Raw genomic sequence first — 22,382 nt, forward strand, 5'->3', positions numbered from 1 at the left:
ACACACGGGGCCACCTGCCTATCATGCTGTGGTAAATACTTCTCACATGTAGCAGAGGAGGAGGGCGTAGTGTCTTAAATGCTGCACAGCTGACATTTGTCAGATCATATTAGAAGGGAAGCCGGTATTACTGAGCATCCAACACCGTATTAAAATGACACGTTACGACTGTAGGTACCTCCACAGAGCTGCAGAGGCAGCAGCTTTGGTTCCATTAGGGTCTCTGGTGTCTGAGAGGGATGCTCTCAGTCTGGAGTGACATGGCCTCTGGTGTCAGGCCGCCTATCCTGTCTAAATATCAGAAGTCACCTAGAAGCCTGAGTTTCAAGTCCTGCTGAAGCAGTGAACCCAATCTGAGCAGCTGCATTGTGCTTAGTGAGCACGTATAGAGTTTCCTCAGATGGATATTCCCATAGTGGTAGTGTTTCATTTGGAGTTTGAAGTTCCTGTGCCTTTGTTTATGACGAGCCAAGCTGTGCTCCCTCTAATCAAACGCACGTTTGATGGCACGTCTGCCTTCCTCGCTGAGAAGGCTCACTCCAGCATGTGCTGATCACACTTTAGGAAACACACAGTCAGGGACAGGCAGAGCTGATTCTACATCAATCATTTACAGTGGAAATTTCTTTTTGATCCACTTATGGACCTGCTACGCCCTATTACACTTAAATAAACATCATGATTGTAGATGATATAAAGCAACAATGAGTGATGAAGTATTGGCATCATTTGAGTTTCCAGCTGCAACAACCAAACTAACCCCGACACCTTTCAACTGTGATTTGGTTTCCTTCAACTCCTGCGAGAAATGACTGGTTGTTTAGCTGCTGAAGGCTTCACTGTGTTCAACAGCTATGTGCTAACTCTGTCTGCCATTTGGTGCTTCACAGAATGCGTAAAGTGGGTTTATGAGAATGAACCAAAGCCGACCAGTAAAGCTGCAGCCGTACAACCAAAACAATGAGTGGAAAGATGTGAAAACACTCGGCAGAGGTGAGACAAGCTGCACAGGAATTTTCTATACTTGTCATGGCAAATGTAACCAACAGATGTATTTAAATGACAAAATATTGATAAGTGCAGCTTTAAACCAAGCAATTAAAGGAAACTCTATAGTCAGACGGAGAAATGAAGCAATTGCATTGATGATAAATTAGTGTCACTATAAATAAAGAGGAAACAGAGATTGTTGGGACCATTTAAAAGGAGAGTAATGTGTGTTTCTTTGTGTGTGCAAAGGTTCGGTTGTTGCAGCAAATATGGAAGTTGCTGTCAGTGGATCAGTGGATGTGCACATCAAAGGTGGGTCTCGTGTTTATGTTTCATTTTTCTTTTATCTGCGGATCAGATGCTCTCTCTCTATGATCTGCATGGTTTTTTTTCTGTGCCTTATATAGATAACACACTGGAGTACGCCTTCACACGAGCCACTCCCAGGAGTAGTGTCTGCCCTTTCCCATAACACAGGCATTAGGATAAACTAGGCACGGGAGGCCAGTAAAAGGGGAAGGAGGGTATCTGCACAAAAGGCAAAGAAGTCGGGGGATCAGCATGGGGAGAGGAATTTCTTCATTACTACTTCTTAAACATAGAAAGCTGCCACACTTGTCTCTGACCTCTCTGACTATCATGGCTGAAAATGTGGTGGCTTTGTGTACTATTCACACATTAAGTCTAATGTGTGAACCGCCACTTATGCCACTGTAAAAGTATATCTCTCAACCACACGGCATTTAGTTGACAAACAGCTAAATTCTTGTAAAACACCCGCTATGGTATAATGAATTCCTTGCCTTGGGATTTAGCGCCGACTGGGCAGAGCCTGCACCGCTCAGCAGCCGGCTAACCACAGATATCTGCAAAACAAACCCAGCCAAAGGGCCAACCCTTACCAAAAGGAGGCCACAAGGCTGCTACGAGCCATGTCACAATATAGAGTTATTCACAGTTTCGAAATCAAGATGTTCAGCTTGGAACCCCTTCAGAGACGGGCAGTTTTATAAACAGCAACAGAGACCTCAGGGACACAAACTGTGTCTCTCTGAGGCATGGATGAGCTAAGTTTCCCATCCAAGTGGGCTGTAGCTCAGGTTGAACCATGTTGATGTAAACCGTCTCACAGATGGTTTCTGTTTTATAGACACTGGTCCACGTCCGGACAGAGAAACAAAGATCTGACCTCTCCCCATTGATTTCTTTGATCACAGACTATTCCAGTTGTTCCTGGAACAGAGACAACACTAGGACAGTGCTGCGTCCAGAAACCACCACAATCACACCATCTGAGCGTCCCATTGCAGGGCCCTCTAAAACAGATCCACATGTCAGCTCAACCCCTTCCCACAGTCCTTTTACTGTAACTACTCTCAGTGAACGAGTGTGGTAACACTTCATCTGTGCAGGCATTTGAACCACTTAGGACAATAAGTTGAATAATAAACATAAAAATCCACAGTTTAACACTATTAAAAAGTTCACAAAGCAACTTTTCCACTCTAAGGAACTCTCACCATCACAGACAGTATGAAAAGTTTCCTTATCCGACCCTGAATAATCACAGATTGTAGCTGTTAAAGGCCCGATGACAACCACATAGGAAAATAGTTGTTTAAGGTCTGGAAACATCCAAAGTATTTGCTTCCTCTATTATTCCGCTCACTGAACTCACAGTACTTCTTTGATTGTCAGGCAATGGAGTCCTCGAGTGAAAAGAGCTACAGGAAGCAGCAGACCGGGAGTAGGAATATACGGGTCCTTCTGCGATCACTACATAACGAGAGGGAGTGAAACATGATAGGCTTGTATATGCACAGAGTTCTGATGCAATCCCTCTGTTTTCACATTGTATAACTGAATGATAGGAATTGAGATCACAGTCTTCTCTGTCTGTTTTCATTTCAGAAAGAAACACCTGGATGACACCAGGATGTCTTACACGCGTGTGCACGTGTCTGTGTCAACATACTGAAGAATAATGTGAGAAAGACAGACTGGGAATGCCAAAATGACGGCTCACTTCCAGGGTTATTATGGTTACAGTACAACTGTGTGGTAAAATTGTTGTTTCGTTTTGTCGCTTGGTGTAAATGTAGTGGAGTGCAAAACGAAAACAAAAACCATGCAGGCAAGTTCAACAAAGCAGCACGATGGAGGCTCCATTCCCAACTCAGAGTGACACCTCCAATGAAGTTAACAGTGAAGTTAAATGAAAACCCCTTTATTGACATTACACTGCTCTGTGAAGTAGACTCCCCCAGTGATCCCTGCTGATGTAACATGTTTTTACAATACAAATCACATTTGGCTGCCCCGAGGAGGCCAAAACATGCCCGTGACTGACATTTGATCGCTTTCATCTGAACTCCTGAACTTCACATGGACAAGTCACGCATACCTCAATTACACTAAAGCATTTCACTCGAGCTGCACCTTGCACTATTTCTATGTAGTAAAGGATGAAACCCTTAACATGTGAGCTCACTAACCAAATGGGTTAGAGTTATGTTCATCAATTAGGGGTTATTTTCTTTACAAGCTCGCGCTCGCCGTTCCCAGCAGCTCTCAAATGTCAAAAACACATACGACTTTCCAGAAAATACCTCAGAAATGGTCACGCTCTGCCAAGAGACGATGAAGTCATCGCGGACCCAGCCCTGCCTGACACGCTCACATTATGTAACCAAACCCAGAGTAAAACTCACATGACATCAGTCCGGATACGCAGCCGAGTTTAACATCCAAGCAGGTCTCGGCTCTTCTTCTGATCTCACTGTGACATGTCAGCGGGTTATCAATAACAAGATGACAGGTCATTAAGACCGGACTGATCACCTGCAACAGATTAACGCTCTGAAGATTCCTGCACTTAAAACCTCATTTAACTGAGAAGCACATAGGTTATCTAAAGAAGAGCACACTCATTATATTTGAAACCAGCAAAACTGAACAACTAAAGTCCAACTTTACAAAAGTGCAAAGAAAACACTGTTAATAGGTTCTCATGCTTTATGGGGCAAATACAGTATCATCTCCACGTGCTGCTATTGGGCGAAAGTGCGTGGTCTGTTGGCCAATGGCGTCACTCTGCATTGTTGCTGTGTGTGTGTGTGTGTGTGTGTGTGTGTGTGTCCAGCCCTCCTTGTCCCTCTGCTGTGGGGTGTGTGGGGGGACCAGGGTGGGGAGAGGAGGGCTGCTGAAATGAGGGCTAACCTCAATACTAAACCAACCAAGCAAGATGATTTCATTGTCTTTCCTTTTCATTGCCCCTCCCCATTGAGAGAGATGATTTGTTAAGTAAACAATCTCCATGGTAGCACATCACACAAGCACTTTCACTACTACACTGACTCCGTTGTGTCCATCTGTGTGCAAACACAGAGGACATCACTCTGACCAGTTAAGACTTTCTAAAGGAAGAAAAAACAGACCAGCATTAGTGTCCATATTTGAGTCTATATGTAGTAACACTGCTAATATCTGCCTCCCTCAGCACAAATACTGGGTCAGTATAAATACAAGGGGGCTGCTTTAGCTCAGCTTGCCTGGCAACACAGCTCTGAGGAGTTGCTTGCTCCAGTCCGGATATCAAATGAACCCTGACCGGAGTTTCCTTCTCCCCTCTCCCTCATGAAAACTCCTGCAACTTGCCTGACAGAGCAAATCTTACAGACTAAACTTAAGGCTGGTTGGGCAAAGTGGCAGCTAAGACAATCTGGGTACAATTACACCCACTTTAATTTCAAAATGAATGTTTTTTAAGGGACAGCTGTAATTTGGACTGACCTTCCAGCTCGATATGATTGCTAACTTCTGCATGGATCCTGCTGGGTGTTTATGCACTGTAGTTTTTAAACCCATTGTCTGTACAGCATTACAGCTTCTCTGTAATGTACTCCACACTCCACAACTGTACTTTCTCAAACTTATTTTGACTTGATCATGTGTAAGATTCAAAATCTGAAAATCAAATGTGACAGAAAACAAAAACAAAAGCCAAAGTTTTGCATGTAGTCTCAAAATCCAACCTACAGTTTACATCACAGCACGTGTTGGTGCGCGGGGGGCAATACGGCTAAGTGACCTAAAAAGTGGAGCTATACTGTGTCGCTGCAGACTATGGGAAAAGAGGGGGGGTGTCCTTTCTCCACATGTGAAGACTGCAGCTGCCACTCAGCTATGCGTGACCACCAACCCATCCCATTAAATGAGCTTTCATCTCGTGAAAAGACACATCTTTTTTTTTTTTTTTTTTTTGGGTGGTTGGCTTCTTCTTCAAGCCCCTAAACAACATCTCTTGGCTTCACTGATCAGTAACTGTAAATTAAGCTTCCAAGAGCCAACAGATTGTCAGACGTTCACTAGTCTGCTTCCTGATGCCTCAGATCTTCACATTGCCAACATGCAAACACAAGAATAACTGTGCAAACAGTAAATATTTGATAACTGGCAAACTCGTCCGTCTCTCCCCAGCTCCTACACTATTCTGCGTTGGCCTTCTTGTGTGGTCAGGAGGCAGCTCAAGAGAGCTGCAGGAATGCGAGCACCGAGGAAAGCCAACAATGCTTTTAGAGCCACCAAAATCTTGTACACAAGCCACTTGTATAGTTACTGTGGTTCTGTGTGTGCAGAATAAGCTCCCTTTGAAGGAGAGGGACAATAAGATAAGGGACTTTAATTGGCAAAGTCACTTCACACAGCTGGTTTCAGCCCTTGTCAGAGGAAAAATAGAAAAACAAAAGGCGGAGTGCAAAGAAGAGATAAAAACTTCAACAAACTGCAACATTCAGCAAAAAGAACAATATTTCTTTCCACTTTTCTAACTAAACAGGGCAGGCATGCCAGTGTCTGGAAAATGAATGGCTAACAGTGTGGGAATGATCCTGGGAAGTGACTGCAATTAGTCTGGCTCCACTGGGCATGATATCACAGCGGGGCGAACCTGGCTCAACAGGAACACTCACAGAGAGACGAGGAAGACGCAGCGAGAGAGAAAGGGAGCAAGCCGAGGAGTGAAGGGCTGTTCATGGGAGAGAGAGCGAGAGAAAGAGAGTGGGGGGAGAGGGAAGCTAAAGGAACAAGCATGGTAATTTGGTCTCCACAGCCTGACAGCGATTTTAAAGACGGTAATCATGTCAACTTCGTAGCTGAGGCAGAGCGGCATCACTACGAGCCGCGAGTTGATCCCACCTGGCAGGGCCCAGTCGAAATCCAACAGTAGAGAACAAGTCTGCTGGACGGGAGCTTCACTGCTGCTACACAGGCCCTTTAATTATGAGCAAGAGGATTGTGAGATATTCAGTAACACACTGTTCACAGATCTGAACACCACGGCTGATGCCATCCAGTTTATTAAGAATTAAAGTCATTCCTACAGTAAGTAGGGTTTGCAGTCATATGATTGTACACTTGAGGAATAATCTTCTTAGAAATACCAAAGGAATAGCTCCTTTTTGGGAAAGACATTTATTTGCTCTCTTGTGCCCATTAGATGAGAAGAACGATTGTTAACTTAACATAATGACAGGAATCTAGCCTGGTTCTGTCGAGAAAGAGAAAGAACCACTGCTATTTGCTATTAAAAATGAGGTCTAAACATGTGGAATGAAATGAGGTGCGAGACTGAAACCGACCTTTGTCTGAGTTGGCACATATTTGAATAAAAACATGTGATGAAAAGGCAGCTTGGAGCAGTGACACAACACAACAGATGTCCCCAGCGCCTGTGTGGGTGGAGCTTGTGTTGGTCATTGAATACTAATAAGAAGAAAGAGGGCTTCCCCACATCCTTTGTCTCTGCTCCAATAAAGGGTCACTCGCATTGACACCAAACTTCACAGGGACAGAAGTGTGTCACCTAACACGGGACTCCCCCTTTAAACGACAGATTAGGGGCAACCAGTGCGCCAGATTAAAAAGATCTGCGTGAGGTCAGATACATACTCACTGTTTTTGTCAATATAGAAACATCGTATTGGAAGAAAAGAGTGCTTAGAGTTGTTGGACATGGCCTCTCCCTCCAACAGGGTACTCAGGGTTCGGTTTTGTGCAGTGACAACAAGTTTCCACTCTTTAGACACAGCTAATACAGCGACCTTCCAGTGGAACAGATGACCTTTGCTGATGACACACTGCAAGTGAATCACAGGAGAAGCAGCATATGTAAACTGAAAGTGAAACTCTGGCCCTGAGCCCAAACATCCTGATGAGCAACAGCACAGAGCACAAGTCATCTGTAAGGACTGCAGATGCTGCCACTCAAGCCAACATGTCGTATTTCTAGATTAGATTAGATTAAATGAAGTTGCTCTCTTCTGCTTCACCACTGGACATTTTTTAATAATCACCTGTCATTGTTGAACCACTGGATTAAGGGAGCAGCTGTATGCTAGTTTCAAACCTCATCAGCACATGTGGAAAAAAAAGCATCACAATAATTTTCATATGTGGGATGATAATAAATTCCCCATGCAGTCAGATAACCAAACAACAACCATTAGACAGCAGTTTGGTTGTCAGAGAGTTGCACTTATCCACCACATGCTTCCTCTTCTGTCTCCATGTGAAGTGCAGCCTGCTGGGATCACTGTCACAAAACAGCTATACGGTCACAGTGAGGTTTATCTCACATACCTCCCGACACAAGGCTTTTAAAATCTGTGTGTGTGTTGAACTTCAAGTGCATTTTTTCAAACACTGAGTTAAGTATGACCTAGACAGGTCCCCCTGGAGGTCCTCTACCATTTGTTTAGAGAGGGAACTCCGTGAATTGTAGTTTAAGCTTCTCACTCTCTTTGGCGTTTCTGCGGTGTGACATCTGACAAGAAGCACAACACAAATGACACAGTCACACCTCCAGTTTCCTCTCTTACAGTATCGGCTCTGTGACCTTGCAGAAAGTGAGAGTCCACATGGACAGCTCACATCTGCGCTGAGAGGAATGTGTCCTCCGTCACCCCCATGCTCCTTCACCCTGTCAGGACTGTAAGGTTATTTTGATTTTCTACACTTGCACTGATGACCGTGACCAACATAGGCCATGTGGTATGACACTGTAGAGCTGCTTTGCAGAGACTGGAGAAAAAGAACCTCAGTTGAGGATGACACAAAGTCAAAAAAACAAACAGGCCTTCAAGCTACTTATTTGGATGACCTCATAGCGTCACAAAAGACAGATTAACTAAAACCTCATAATCCAGGGCATCAGGGGAATATGCAAATTCACTGTTCATTGTGGTGACTCATTTGTGAGCCAGTAGTTTTACCTGAGGATTTTTACACGAGGGATTCACACAGCACAGACTCTGAGCCATCATCACATTTTCAGACGCTCCATGTGAAATTCCACCGGCTGAAGACCGGCCTCCTTTTTGACGTTTTATCATAAACGTTCTGTCTCCTCTGAAGGTCTGCTGAAAAGGTTCTTTGTGTCGGGGATCAGCACCTCTCCCACAGACATCCTTCCATGTCAACATACGTTTGACATTTACACCAGTACCCGGCACCGACAATTCCCACTGTCACCACTTGCAAATTAAATCCACTGAAAAACCACAGCTAATGCAGCATTAATACCTGCAAAGGTCATGTTAGGTTTGCTCCACTGACAAGGCCACCAACACACGTCAGCAAATGTTAGTCAGTAAGTGGAAAAAAAGATTTGGACCGCATGAATAATGCTACAGCTGCCAGACACACCAATTTGGATTTGAACTTTAAAAAGGGTTTAATTTCTCCACATTGTGATGCTGCAAATGAAGACTATAAAACCTTCTGTAAACCCATTACCATTACAGATCCAGTCAGAGGGAAAGGTTTCACCCATTTGGAGCTGCACTGGTGTCTGTATTCATTCAGGACTGATTAATCAGTCATGATGTCTTTTTCCCTCTTCCAAGGAAAATCAATTACCAAAAATGACTTGATGCACCATACCTGTTTTTTGGTCATTACTAGTGATTTTAATTAGGTTTTAACAGTAAACAAGAAATCCACAAGATCAAATGCATTTCAAACAGGCTGAAGCTGCTGCGGTTTGCTCAGACAGAAAGTTTCTGTGGAAGCCAAAGGTAATTCTTACAAATCAAATTACAATAATCTGCTTTGCAACCAACAACTGAGAGACTGATGTGTACTAGCCATCACTTGATCCTTATCAAGAAAAAACAACAACTATGCTCATGTGAAAGAAAAGCAAGCAGTATGTAGACACAGACTGCACACCTAACACTCACTCTGCTCACATTCAAATTACACAGACGGCTTTGTTGATGCTACTTCTTTTTGCACATTTCTTTTGCACTTCATACTCCACTTCCACTCGAATCACTGTTGACACTGCCATTGGGATGGCACCTGGTCCAAATGAAATTGCATTAAAATACCATGAGTGTGAATATTTTCACAATAGGCTGCCACGGTGGGACTCAAACCCATGACCCTGGGTCAGTGCCGCTGGCACTGAGCAACAAAAGTCTGCATTGAAAATGCACATTTCACAGATGGAGAACGAGCAAGCAGCTGTCCGGCGCCCTTCAAATAGGAAGCTCAGCATAGTTCTTACTTATGGCATGACTTGCTACTAATGACATCACTGGAAAGGCATGTTTCCCCGTGTACTGCTATGAGAAATGCATTGTCTGCTGTGATGAGCGTGATGCCTCAAGTCTATATCACAACGGATGCACAGACATGGATCCTATAGTGTGGAGAAGTTAGATTGTCACAGCTCTCTGTATGCAATACAACAAGATATGAGCAAAAGCCGTTCATATCTTAAGTCAAGGCTTAAGTTATATTTTAGAGTTAAATCTTATGTTTGTTGCTCATTATAACACAGATCATGTTGTAAAGACAAAAAAGTGGAAGTGGAATCCGTACAATGTTACAGCAAATTGTTATAACAGCTTTAGTGTAGTATCAGTATAGCTGAAGACACATTTGAGGTTTTTAATCATGCAATAACTCTTATAACTTGGATTCAAGCGTGACCCCAAGATATTTTAACTCCCACATATGAAATCATAAATTATAAGGTGTTTCACATTCGAGGAGGAGGTAAATCACTCTTGGATACCTTAGCCTGGAATCATTCCCAACATCTCAGGTTTCTGCTCAGTATTAGCATGACAAAGGTCATGAAAACAAAAGCTGTGGGAAGAGGAACCAGTCAAGTCAATGTTGCGCAATAACTCAGATTCAACAAAACAGAATCTGTTCTGCACGATCATTTTAATGAGAGAGTCTCACCTCTCTGTGTTGGATTTTTGTGTTCTCATACTGACAATGCCCAGCACATCAGCTATACACACCAAAAAAGGAAACCAAGTGAGTCTGACTCAACCTGTTACTTTAAACTCTCACTAGCTGGTCAACACTTCCTTAATAAGATCAGGATCGGTGCGCCTTTAACTTGTAGACCCCCTGTGGAGTAAGAAGAAGAGATGAGGTTGAAACATAAGCCATATGTAAATGTGAGCAAAAGTTATAGACAAATGTTTGCTTTGTTTATCTAAAGTACTTAAAAAGAATAAAAAACTCCCTGAAGACCTACTTTTGTGATGCACTTGTTGACGGCACATCCTACAAACCGAGACTGAAGTTGTACTCGAAGGTGTAAATGTGTTATTGGGTGTCTCTACATACTGTACGTGTGTATACTGTTTGTGTTAATTCACTTATGTGAATTAAAGCTAAAGAAAATGTAATTTCTTCCTTGCCTTGCCAATACAGCACTGTATCTAGTGCACACTCTCCCACTTGCCAAACTTTCACTCTGGCAACCCTACAGGTCGAGCACACAGATCATTCTTTGGCACCAACATCAACAACAACGAAGAAACAAGGAATACCAAATAAGGCAATGGGAATGCATGCTTAAAACAGTACAGTGCATAAAAGCAAAGCTTACAGAAAATAACGGAAGTACAAGAACCCAACACTTTTAGAGCTGTCCAGTTTTAGCCTCGGTGAATGATTACCATTTTCTTGAATACGCCCTTTCTCAAGCCTTAATTCTAACAAAAAGGCCCATCATAAAAAGACCAACACAAAAGGCAGCTCGAGTGCCAATGAAGGACAACTGCCTACAAAGGTACAATTAAAACTAAACTTTTCAACTCTCAGCTTGAGAAACTCAGAATAACTCGTGTGTGTTCTGTAAATAAATCTCAGTCGCCTCTCAGTGACAGGGTAAATGACTTTGCCCATGCCTCACATAGCCTGTGAATCTTATAAGTCCTTGTTGTGGATAAAACAACTGTGGTGTGATTCAAAGAGCAGGGCAGCGTGCCCCTCCCCATGTCCTGCAGTCTTCAGACTGTGTTTAAACCAGGAGATCAGACGCCCGTAATCTCCATTGTCCTGCCTTCGGTAGACGGCAGGGTCCTACCGTGGCCCACATTAACAAGCAGGGCCATCTGCGGGGCCACAGATGGCTCCGGCAAAGTCTAACAGGTTCCCTCATTCAGATAACCTGGTATGAGGTGGTTCACTAATACCCACACAAAACCAATAAATATTGAGGGTAAGTACAGCGGGTAAAGAAAGGCAGAGAAATTGTTGCTGATTTTGAGAAGTCATCCTAATCTGCCTAGGTATGCAGTTGGGTATTTATTATGTTTAGAAGTCCAGCATAACACCGCAGCTGTTTCTCACACCGTATCTGAGCCTTCGTGGAACAGCTTTCCGTCCGCAACCTGGATCTCCTAAAACACGCAGCATATGCTTTTGATTAGGTGTTTTTCTCGTCTGTCAGAAGGTAGTCGTCTTTGATCCACCTTCACACGCTCCCATCGGCACTGCACCTCTAACAACACGCGTTCAAAACACAGCTCAGTACCGCCCCCCCCCACTGCAGGGTCCGCCCTGTTCAAACTAACACGAAGGTTCACTCGCTTAAAAAAACAAAACAAACAATGCCGGGAATGGGAATGAATAGACATCATCAAGATGATAAAAGAGACATTCCTGTCACAAGCTGGAGCCACTGTGGCATTTGGATTGAGAGTGAACAAATATTGGGCTAATAAAACAGGGGCACACTTTAACGACACATGTAGTCAAAGAATTCAAATCAATGGTTTCCTGCCAACTGGGTTCAACTACAACATATCTTCCTTTGGACAAAGTGCTGCCAAGGCAACCGTCCAGTCACTAAGTGAATGGAGGGGCTTCCTGCTGACAGCCTCATTCAAAAAGATCCCGTGACTGAGATCTACGTTTGTGATTGGCTGCAGGATGATGAGGTTTTATCCCAACGTTATCTCAGCATGGAACCTGTGACCTTGACCTTGTGTTAAGGTGAAGACGAGAGTCTGGGAGACTGCGAGCTCGGATGGGTGAGTGCGCTACGTCTTTGTGTCCCTCAATGGAGAGGTAATGAGTCACACAACACTCAACAAGCAGCCAGCTGGCATGCAGCTCGCCTGCACAACGAGACCTGTGAGGGTAGGTCTTCGCCTCAGTGCTGTTTTACCACAGCAGCAATTCAAGCCCTGCTTTCCACTTCATTTCCAAAAGTGCTTTTATGTCTGAATCTCAGTCAGAAGTGTTTCTGTGTGTATGTGTGTTTCTCATTTCTAGAAGAATAATCTAACACACATCGACTTTGCGCCCATTTACTGGCTGGTGGGCTCTGGTGAGTGGGTGAAACATTTAGTTGACCTGGTCTGGTTCTTTCTTAGGTCTAAAATCATCTATGTATGCTTGTATCAGAAGTAGACATCTCTAAATACAGGTGGACAGTACAGAGGACACACTGGGATGCAACTGGTCGAGCTATGTTCGAGGGAGTCAGACTCAAGTTTGATCAAAAAATAGCACAGTTGCACTTACATGCAAATACATCACAAGACTGGTCTGAAAGCCTATCTAGTCAAATTTGTAGTGTGTGTATAGCAGGGTAAACCTCTCCAGCACAGATGGATGTGGGTGATTTGCCTATTCCAAAGCTCGGAAAAGGTTTTAAGGCTTGCACCTGTGCCAAGATACCAAATAGCCACAATCCAGCTCCCTAGTTGTATAACTGAGAGCAAACGTGGACACATTTATTATACTGCAGTTTCCCACACATAGGCTGATATATATCATGGCTGTGGATGGATTCATTTGACCATTTTACATTTTTCTTTCAACTAGCACCAGTGACAACCACAGCCCTAGAAGTCAAACTTAGCTTGTTTGTTCCTCAGAATCATGCCGGGTTTATAGTCAAACCTCAGCAACGCAAGATTTGCCACTAATAGTTTTTATTATGAGAGCTAGCTGATAAAACTGGCCTTGTAAAAACAAGCCTTACATAGGGTGAATGGTGGACATGACACCCTCATGTAGGTCAAGCAATAATGTCAGGGAGCTGGAAAGAATCTGAATTTCACATACTGCAATGTCTCATTTCCATTGGAACACACAAACAGACCCTGATGTCTGGTTAGAGTTTAACAGTGTTCCCGAGAGTATTCCCGCTGGAGGATAGGGCCCAAATGAAAGTCTGTACTTCTAATGAAAGACACTTTCTCAGTTTGTAGCATCGCAAAGTACCTTTGGGTACTTTCCCCCTCGTCTAGCTTCCATTTCAGATCCAGCCTGAAGGGAGGGACTAATCTCTACACACAAACTGATCAATCCACAACAGACTGACTCTCAATTAGTCCTATGATGCAATAGTGGTCAACAGCACTTGCATTTCCCATAAATGACTCGTTGTAAGAGTTACTCTGAGGAATGATTTTTCCAGCCTCTGACAGTGAAATGAAACAAAACAACTGGAGTAACTGAAACTGTAAATCTTGTTCCCCCCCAAAAAACATATAAATACTGTGTACAAATGCTCACACTTACAAATACACATGCTGTATACAGTTTTGTAAAACTAGACCTTCACCATGGTCATGTTTCATATAAAAATCTTTGCCAGATGTAATGACCTTTGGCACCATTGTTATTCAGGGTTGTTCAGATACTGGCTCATGCTTGAAGTCACTTTTGTTCTTTTTGGCTGCATTTCGTCTTTGGTAATCACTGTTGATTCTTGGTTTTTACTGCTTCCCACAGCATTCATAACTTCACCAAAATAACTGTGGAGACCAGGCTTTCCAGGCAATTTACTTCTCATCCCATACTGCAGATTCCATTTATCACTCTCATCGGTCTGAAGAACTAAAGTATGAGGAGTTGGTCGTCCGCATTTTTGAAAGCATGCTAGTCAGTTCCTTGATGTTATCATTTTTCTTTTAGCACGAGTGGAAAAAAGCTATTTTGATTTATCCAACATTGTCTGACTAAAAGTGAAGCATAAACTCTTACAGTGTTGCTCTCCAATGGCTCGCTGCCTGAAGTAGAGTGGTTGCCAAAGCAGACTGGGCAAATGCCCACAAAAGCCCTACGGCAGATATGATGGAGGATATAAAACTGGGTGTGTCCCAAATATTATTTCACATTTTTTCCTTCAGTTTCTCCCTTTCCTGTTTTCCTGTGTGAACATGGACATGGATTTCGTTCTAAAGCTGTGGACTGATTAAACATTTCTTGGTTTCTGAAGTATAAACATAGACCGACAACGGTAAGATAGCCCTGGATGGTTCTGGAGTGGCATGAAGCCACAGTGTGTCTGACAATTCAAGTGTTTCTGCACCTTCATTGTGAAATGCATCAATAGAGCTCCTCATTCAATTCATGTTCTCAGATGTCAGTGGAAATTCCCTCCGAGTCCGAACTCCCCAGTGAACACTGACAGTACAGCCTCTGCTCTGGGAACTGGAGCCTTCGTCATCCATGTCTTGGAAACATGTCGTATGCACTGATGTAAGCCAGAATTTCCTGTGCACCTATTATTAACTATATAATAGTAGTTTTTTGTGGAAGACTCAGTGGAAGTTTAATGTGTCTGAGAGGATTTACTGGAAAATCAAATGAAACTTTTTATTCATTCAGGCTGAGCCAAGGGACATGTGATTACTTCTCTGACTGTGGTGAAGTTCTGCAAACGCATTGAACAGAACTTGTTTTACAAATGAAGCACTCACATCAGTGATTTACACATTAGTCAATAAAAACTGTAGCAAACATTAAACCGAGTACACACAGTGCAAAGCGTCGGTTCTGGGTTGATTAGTGGTCAGTAAATGTTTGACTCAGAGAGACACTAACCAGAACATAACAGAGACCAGGTCATTCATTTCTATTGTAAATGCTATAACAGCATGGTCTCTCCCCAGTGGGGCTGCTGGGAGCGGGACTGGCTGAATCCCAAAATAAGAAACTGGGATAGAGGGATAGAGAGATGAGTGAGAGCTAGAGAGAGAGCGAGAGAGACAGAGAGAGAGACTCAGCAGCTCAGAGAAAGCTTGCCATCAGAAGACAAGAACAAAGTATACAAAATGCCTGGGGGAGCAGGCAGGCACAGAAATTACTGGCAAGAATAAAAGATGAATCCGCATGGCGAGGAAATATCCCAGAGGAGGAGGTTATGAAAGAGGCAGGAACAAAAGCCAGTGCAGGAGGGTGAACTTGCGAGTGTTTCAGAGCACAATGAGCTGAATGGAGGAAAGTCATCCTCTAACACTGACCTGTCGGGCAAAGTGTGTGTGAAGGCCTCAGGTCACTCTAGTGTTATCTGGAGCATTAAAATGATGCACATCTGGCATGAAGTCTTTACTTGAAAAAATGAAAGCTACCTACATTTCCTGTCTGCTAACAAATGACTTTGATTTCACAAATGCAGAACTACTAGCGGTGGTCGCTGTGAACATTAGAGGGAGGAACGTCTTCATTAAAAGTGACGCAGTTCGTGGAAAGATGCTGAAGTGAGGAGAAGCAGAGCTCCAAATCCTCTGTATCCAGGTCAGTGACTCTCGTTCACAAACACTCCACCAGCCTGTTACAGGGTGCCTTCCACCACTTGCACTTAAAGTGTAAATCAGTGTGACAAGTGAGGGCCCACAGGACGGTGCAAACAGAGCAGATAAGACCATGAAGAGGGAGTGTGGCCTGAAGTGACACAAGTCATATGAGGAGAGCCGTTTGCTATAAACAAGACATTAAAAAATACCATATATACCAAACATGGTTCTTCTTTAGTGTTATCACTTAGATCAGTCATTTAATTCTTTTCATCTCAAGTATGACTTTTACTGTATTTTAAGTGACAATGCAACAAATGATAAAAGCCAAACAGCAGCGGGTGAGGGTACAGAGAGCGGACACACTCTCAACTCACACACTCTACTCCAAGTCTACTTACACATTCTTAATGTTGTTCATTAACACCTGGGTCAGTCGAGCAGTTTGTGAACAGTACACAATAAATGAAGGACACTGTCATTATGGGGATTAGTATTAACTCAGCACAACAACATGTCATTGTGTGTGTGAATCATACTGTGTGTCTTCTTAGTAGTAAAGATGGAATTTATAGTTAGTTTGGACATATTGGCTCATTAATGGCTCACTGCACTCCTCACCTGGAAACAGGTCAACCTATTGTCATATTTATGTTTTTGACATTATTATGTTTTTACACCCTCCTTACAGTTTTTAAAAATGTAAGACAGTAACAATGCATTTCCATTGATTTACTTGTACTATACATTTTTACTTTTACTTGAGTAAAACTTCTTCTAGACATTTAATCCATTAATTACACTTTTAGAATTGCTTTGGAATGGCTAAGAAAAAAAAAACCCTGCCACATGCTGATTTTAGCGCTTACTATGGCCCCGTGCACATATGTTCACCTTGTAGAGACACTCAAAACCAGACAAACTTGAAGTGCTTGGTTTTGGTTGCTAAGCTGTGCTTCACGACTTGAGATCAGTGTTCAAACGTGCAGTTTAGCATACGGTCAGTGTCTAAACCAGAAAACTACAACAGCAAATCAAACCGATCCTACTGTCTTCACCAATGATCCCACACACGCTCACCCACATATTCAACAGGTGCGTTTTACATCCCACCGCGACTTGTGTGATGGTGGGATGACTGATGAAAAGGCTTTTTCGGCTTGAAAAAGTCAACCTGGCTGCTCCACAGGATCGCACACCATAGCAACGGGAGAGGAGGTGAGGGGAGTTCACATTCCACCCAAATCCCAGTCTAAACACCTGCATGGCAAAGACTAGAAAGCCACACGTGTTTCCTTCCTGTTAAAACACCAGGTCAGTTTCAATCACATTATCCCCATTATCCAGTATCTTCAGACTTAGCGTTGACCTGACTTTACCTTTACTTTCTATCACAATTCACCACAACAAATAACTTTCTACTGGCAAAAGAAGTCTCTCTAACAGATACGGTAGGAGGATTTACTTAATATGAGGCCCTTTTGATACAGCTGGGACTCACTGTCCATGCCTAAAATCCTTCACCTCTCATTTCCTTCTAATCTCTCCCTGCCGATAGGGACTGCAACTCTTCACGTGGGATAAGAAAAGCAGAGTTCATAGGAATTTAACTTTTTCACTTTTTATCTCCTCTTCCTGCAAAGATCCAAAGATGTGTCTTAAGATTTCATTGAGAGTAATTCCATTGCGTAATATTTAAGTCTGTCACTGTGGCGGTGGCGACAGCCTGGGAGGAGGGACTGTGGTGGAGCACAAAGAAGACCGGGAGATCGTATCATTTAAAGACTGAGTGAGGAGAAGAAACACACACAGGTGGCCTGAAACGCTTTTGGCTTGTGGCAGCAAGACAAAGTCTGGTTCACAGCAGTTTATAGCCCTGTGTGCTGTCAATATTTCCCCACGTTGCCACGGGAAGGAATGTGGTGAGGTTTTGTAAAATGGTGAACGGTACGGTAAACTTAGTTTAACTTAAAGTCAGACGTGTATTTATTTGATCTTTGGAGATTTCAGTTAGAGAAAAAAGAGAAAATCTATTGAGATTGAACAGAGGTGAGATTTTACTGATTCTGTGTACACTGTAGGACACTACTTGGTCCAGGTCTTCACCCGGGACGTCCTGGATGATTTCAAAGAGAGAGAACTCCCAGTTACTAGAGGAAGTAAAAGACACAAAACATCAGAAAGAAGCTGTTCATGGCTCAGTACGTCTCTAGCCACGAGTGACAACCTGGACAAGTTCATTGAAGTTATTGAGCTGAGTCTGACAGTTTAATAATCCCGAGCCCAGGACTGTTTTTTGCCAGTGCGCTGACCTGTGGCTATTCGGTATGTCAAACGGTAAATCCACTCTAATTGGCCGGGCAAGTCTTTAAAGGCAAAATGATAAGCAAGATGGAGGCGGCAGTGTTTGCTCTTTTGTGTTTTAAAAGGGTTGAGTAGAGGGGGTTGGGAGGTCAGCAAGCTTTTGAGGTCAGGGATAGATGACTTTGCCCCCCACCTCTTGTCAGGACAGGCTTGAATTGTCCCCCTGTGTCTTAGCCCCACACTCAGGACCCCATAAAGAGTAAGGACTTCTGGGGAATGTTCTTTAATAATCGTGAGTGTGTGTGCGTGAGAGAGAGATACACACACACACCTTGAGGCAAGAGGATAGCTTATCACGACTCCCAATTTCAAGAGAAAAAGCAATCACCTCTCACCTAACAACAAACTAAAGACCCAGGTTTCTGGAGGAACCTGATGCTTTCATGGGAATGTTTCACACACTCAACACAAATGTTGGCTTATACACCTGAAAATATACAGAGGACCAGCGCCGGGGTTGTAGGTGAGTGTGTAAGTGCAGAAAATCTTAAGTGTAATCACTCACACATTTCCCTCAAGCAAAGCAATGACAAGTCCTGACCTTCGTTTTAACAAACCCTCTCCTTCTATAAACAAACACAGACCCCGGTTTCTCTCCCATCTCCCCTAATCACACCCGTCTTTCAGGCCAATTTAGGGAGCACGTGTGGGCTGCAAGGTCCCAGCAGTGTGAGCAAGACATGTGGTTTCCTGGTCACTGGCTTTTAGGAATGCTTGACTTGACAGAACGGTTGAGCACTAACCACTTCAATAGCCGACTGGGCCAGGCAATCCAGGTGCTGAGACACACACAGAGTTAATGGAGCCTAGTGAAGGGGAAACCTTCACTCCAACTTGGTGCAAAGACCACATTTCAATGTCAAACAACTCTAGTATAAAAATGTAATGTGCTGACAATAAAGTGCATATATTATATTATCAACTTACTCTGTACAACACAGAACTAAACCACTGGTTTGTTCACAGTTGTTTTAAAAAAAATCTGGCATCAGAACTGCTAAGTCAGAGTAGTGAATATCACCCACGGAGAAGAAAAAGGAAATGACAGTGCACTGATAAAAAGAAATGACATCAGCTATAAGGGAGCTGAAGGAAAACGACAAAGCACAGCATCAAGGCAGTCTAGGTCTTCTCCGTGTCTGTCTGGGATGGAGGGGAGGGAGGGGGGCTGGTGCAGGAATGACTGAGCAAGTCTTTGAAATGTGCTCTATAATTAGCAGGGGTACTATATCAACGGCAGGTTGTCTGGACCTGCAGAAATATGCTCATGGTTCTGATAATGAAAGACAAAAGAGAGGTAGAGGCTCTTGATCCTGTTGTAAAATATGATCCAAGATGTGCTCTTTGAGCCAATAATTTAAGTTCTTTGTTCACCTCATGGAAACAGACGGTGCCTAGAGTCTGTTCATTAAAATCTTGCCACGTTTGATTCCACCACATATACTCTGAGTTAAAGCTACTGCAGCCTATAACACAGCGGTCCTGCAAAACCTTAGTGAGTGTAGACCCGTCCAGCAATGCTGTGTTCCAACTGATTTAGGGAGCTGTTGATTCGACTGATATGATTATAATCATATGAGTGGAGGATGGATTTTGGGCTGCTTTTCAACAGTACTGCGTTTAATGCAGAGAAATGTTTTCTTTGCGTCGCTGACATATTTAGAAACGCCTCTAGGTTTAATTTAAGTTTAATTATTTCAATTCAGCAACACCGCAAACCAGATCCACTAATCCGATCATACAGTTGAACACCTCTCTAAATCAGTTTTAATAAAAACATTTTTGTCTTCATGAAGGACTGTCGTACTAGTCTGGAGTAGTTTCAGCGTAGTGTACCTGTTAAACTCCCACCTGAGTTATTCAGCTGGTAAGAAACTACTTGATACATGAGAAAATGTTTCACTAGAGAGAACACTGATGATAAATTTGTATTTAATTTGCTTGCAGCGCGTCAATCCCATAGTATTTGACATTATACCCTGAACCCAACATTGACTGATATTGACCTTGGATGGAGTGCGCATCGACTCATCGTAGTAGCTTCACTTAGTAAATCAAAGTCCCAGTAATGGCTGGACCGGGTCAATAAAATGTAGAAGGGAAGCACTGTCGGCAGGCTAATGTGGTTTCCTGGTCTAAACTGCTCTAGTAAAGTTTATAGTAGCATAGATGATGTGCTACTGGTGTCCACAGAAACTTTCATTCCAGGCCACCGAGGCTCACAGAGCAGCACAAACAGCCCTGCACTGAAGTGGAAGACCAGCTCTGGAGTGAAATCAAGACACAAAGAGGACAGGGACTGCACAGCATATATACATGGTGCACGGCTTTACTTGAGGGCTTGTTTAAGCAAGTGTAAAAGCAGTACAAAGGAAAGCCTAAACAATCTTTAAGTAATGAGTGTTACATATAGTAAGGGTCAGTGAGGTACTGCAAAAGCTCCTGTTTGTTAGAGTAAGCACTTAGGACGCTGCCTTTCATAGTTTCAGAGCAATTATTCAGTCAGCAAGTGAACTGAAAATCCCCAAGTGCTGTTGTGGAAATGTGATTTCAGCACACTTATTAGTCAAAGTCATTTCCTCCAGCAGCAACATACATACATGTCCTGTGCTTATCTGAAAGATAAGATACTGATGCTGTTCATGATATGCAACAGTTTTAGTTGCATGGGATGTTATTTTACATTTCTCTGCACAGAATAATCCTCGTCCTGTACATCAAATACAACCAATGGTCTTTGCCACACTTCGTCAATGAATTACAGTGGTGCTGAAGGTTTATGGTGTAATACTACAGCTGGTCACATGACTTATCACTGTCAACTCCAAACTACACACAGCCTACAAAGCTTATTATGGATGGATAACTAGTTCGGATGGTTGGAGTTAAATGAGATCCTGATCATATAACCGCAGTGAACAGTGGCAGAAAGTTGACGTACTACCATGTCCTACTGTGTTTAAAGTTTTTTCTCAGTTTCACTCTGGGGGCTTTGAGACTACTGATTTTTTTCCTATCTGGTACTGTGAGCCATGGTAAACTGCCAACCATGTGCTGCTGGACCAGAAAAGCGAGGGGGCCACTTGCCGCCACACGTATTACGGTTCCTACTCTGCACCGAGCCAACGTAACTTGAAACCCAGCAGAGTGCACTAACATGGGACTGCACTACAGAGCCCAGTCTGGCTGAGGACCTCTGATGGTAGTCCAAAGCAGACACTGATGGGGTGTCACAGGAGAGCTGTCCAAACACAGGCCTTAGGGATACATGCCAGGCACCTAGTGTGTGTCTGCGTGTGCTGAAATGTGTGTGCAAAGCAGGGGATAAGAGACAGAGGGGGAAAGAGAAGGAGTGAGCTTGGATTTAGATCAACAGATTACAGAATAGAAGCAATTTCACTTTCACTTCAGAAGCTATTTAAAGTGTGTACGGTTTATTTCTGGGAAAATCTTGTATTGCTTGAGTTTCTAGTATATAAACACTGATGTCAATCAATCAGAGAAAGTAGGAGCATCCCTCAAGTGTCTATATATGGACTTGCAACAGTGCTGAGTACAGCTTTAGAGTATCTGGACTGTTGATAGAGACTGAATGGCTTTTTATGAGCGACAAGGCAAAAGTGAAAGAGCGACATCACACTTCCAGCAAACCAAGTTGTTTGACCTAAATGTGTCAGCATCTCACGCAGCATTTAAAAAACACGGCTGCACACAAATGTTACCACAGAGAGACTTGGAAGGCAGCTATGGTATCACACTCCAAAGCAAGCAGCGATTCACTAACACACACACACACACGTGCTACTTTACTAACATGTTAACATTCAATTATGCATAGCAGGGTGACTGGGTCTGCAGCTACTGCGTGTCCTTCAGCAGCTGTCCTATAGACTAATAACAGCCACATCATAAAAGCCCACACCCACCTACTGAGCACCGCCTGCCCTGAACTGCTCCATTTACACTAATTGTCATTCAGATTAGGGAGGGTTCTGTTGTTTGAGGCTGCCACTGAAACCATTAATGTGAAAAGTGCAATTAAGAGTTATTAGGCTTTTCAAGCCAAAAGGGGGTTTTCTGGTACCTTAACATGCAAGATCTCCTACGAGGGACGTGATATACAGCGGCAAGAAAAACTGTATGAACTTTTAGAAATGTGAAATGTGATCTGATCTTTTTCTA

At 43.2% G+C, this 22,382-nt stretch overlaps 1 protein-coding gene across 2 annotated transcripts in view; it reads right to left on the bottom strand.

Moving 5' to 3' along the window:
• Positions 1–22,382, bottom strand: part of nhsa (Nance-Horan syndrome a (congenital cataracts and dental anomalies)) — a 50,484-nt gene that overhangs the window by 26,469 nt on the left and 1,633 nt on the right. Inside the window, exon 1 of one of the 2 annotated variants that reach the window (XM_026345188.1) lies at positions 2,511–2,650. The exons of the other annotated variant lie outside the window; for it this stretch is intronic. Within the exon in view, the coding sequence (XP_026200973.1) occupies positions 2,511–2,625 (115 nt within the window). The 5' untranslated portion in view covers positions 2,626–2,650. Of the gene's footprint in view, positions 1–2,510; positions 2,651–22,382 lie in introns of those variants that run through there. 2 annotated transcript variants of the gene reach the window in all.

This window comes from Anabas testudineus, chromosome 4 (genome assembly GCF_900324465.2).
Source record: "Anabas testudineus chromosome 4, fAnaTes1.2, whole genome shotgun sequence".
NCBI classification, from domain to species: Eukaryota; Metazoa; Chordata; class Actinopteri; order Anabantiformes; family Anabantidae; genus Anabas; species Anabas testudineus.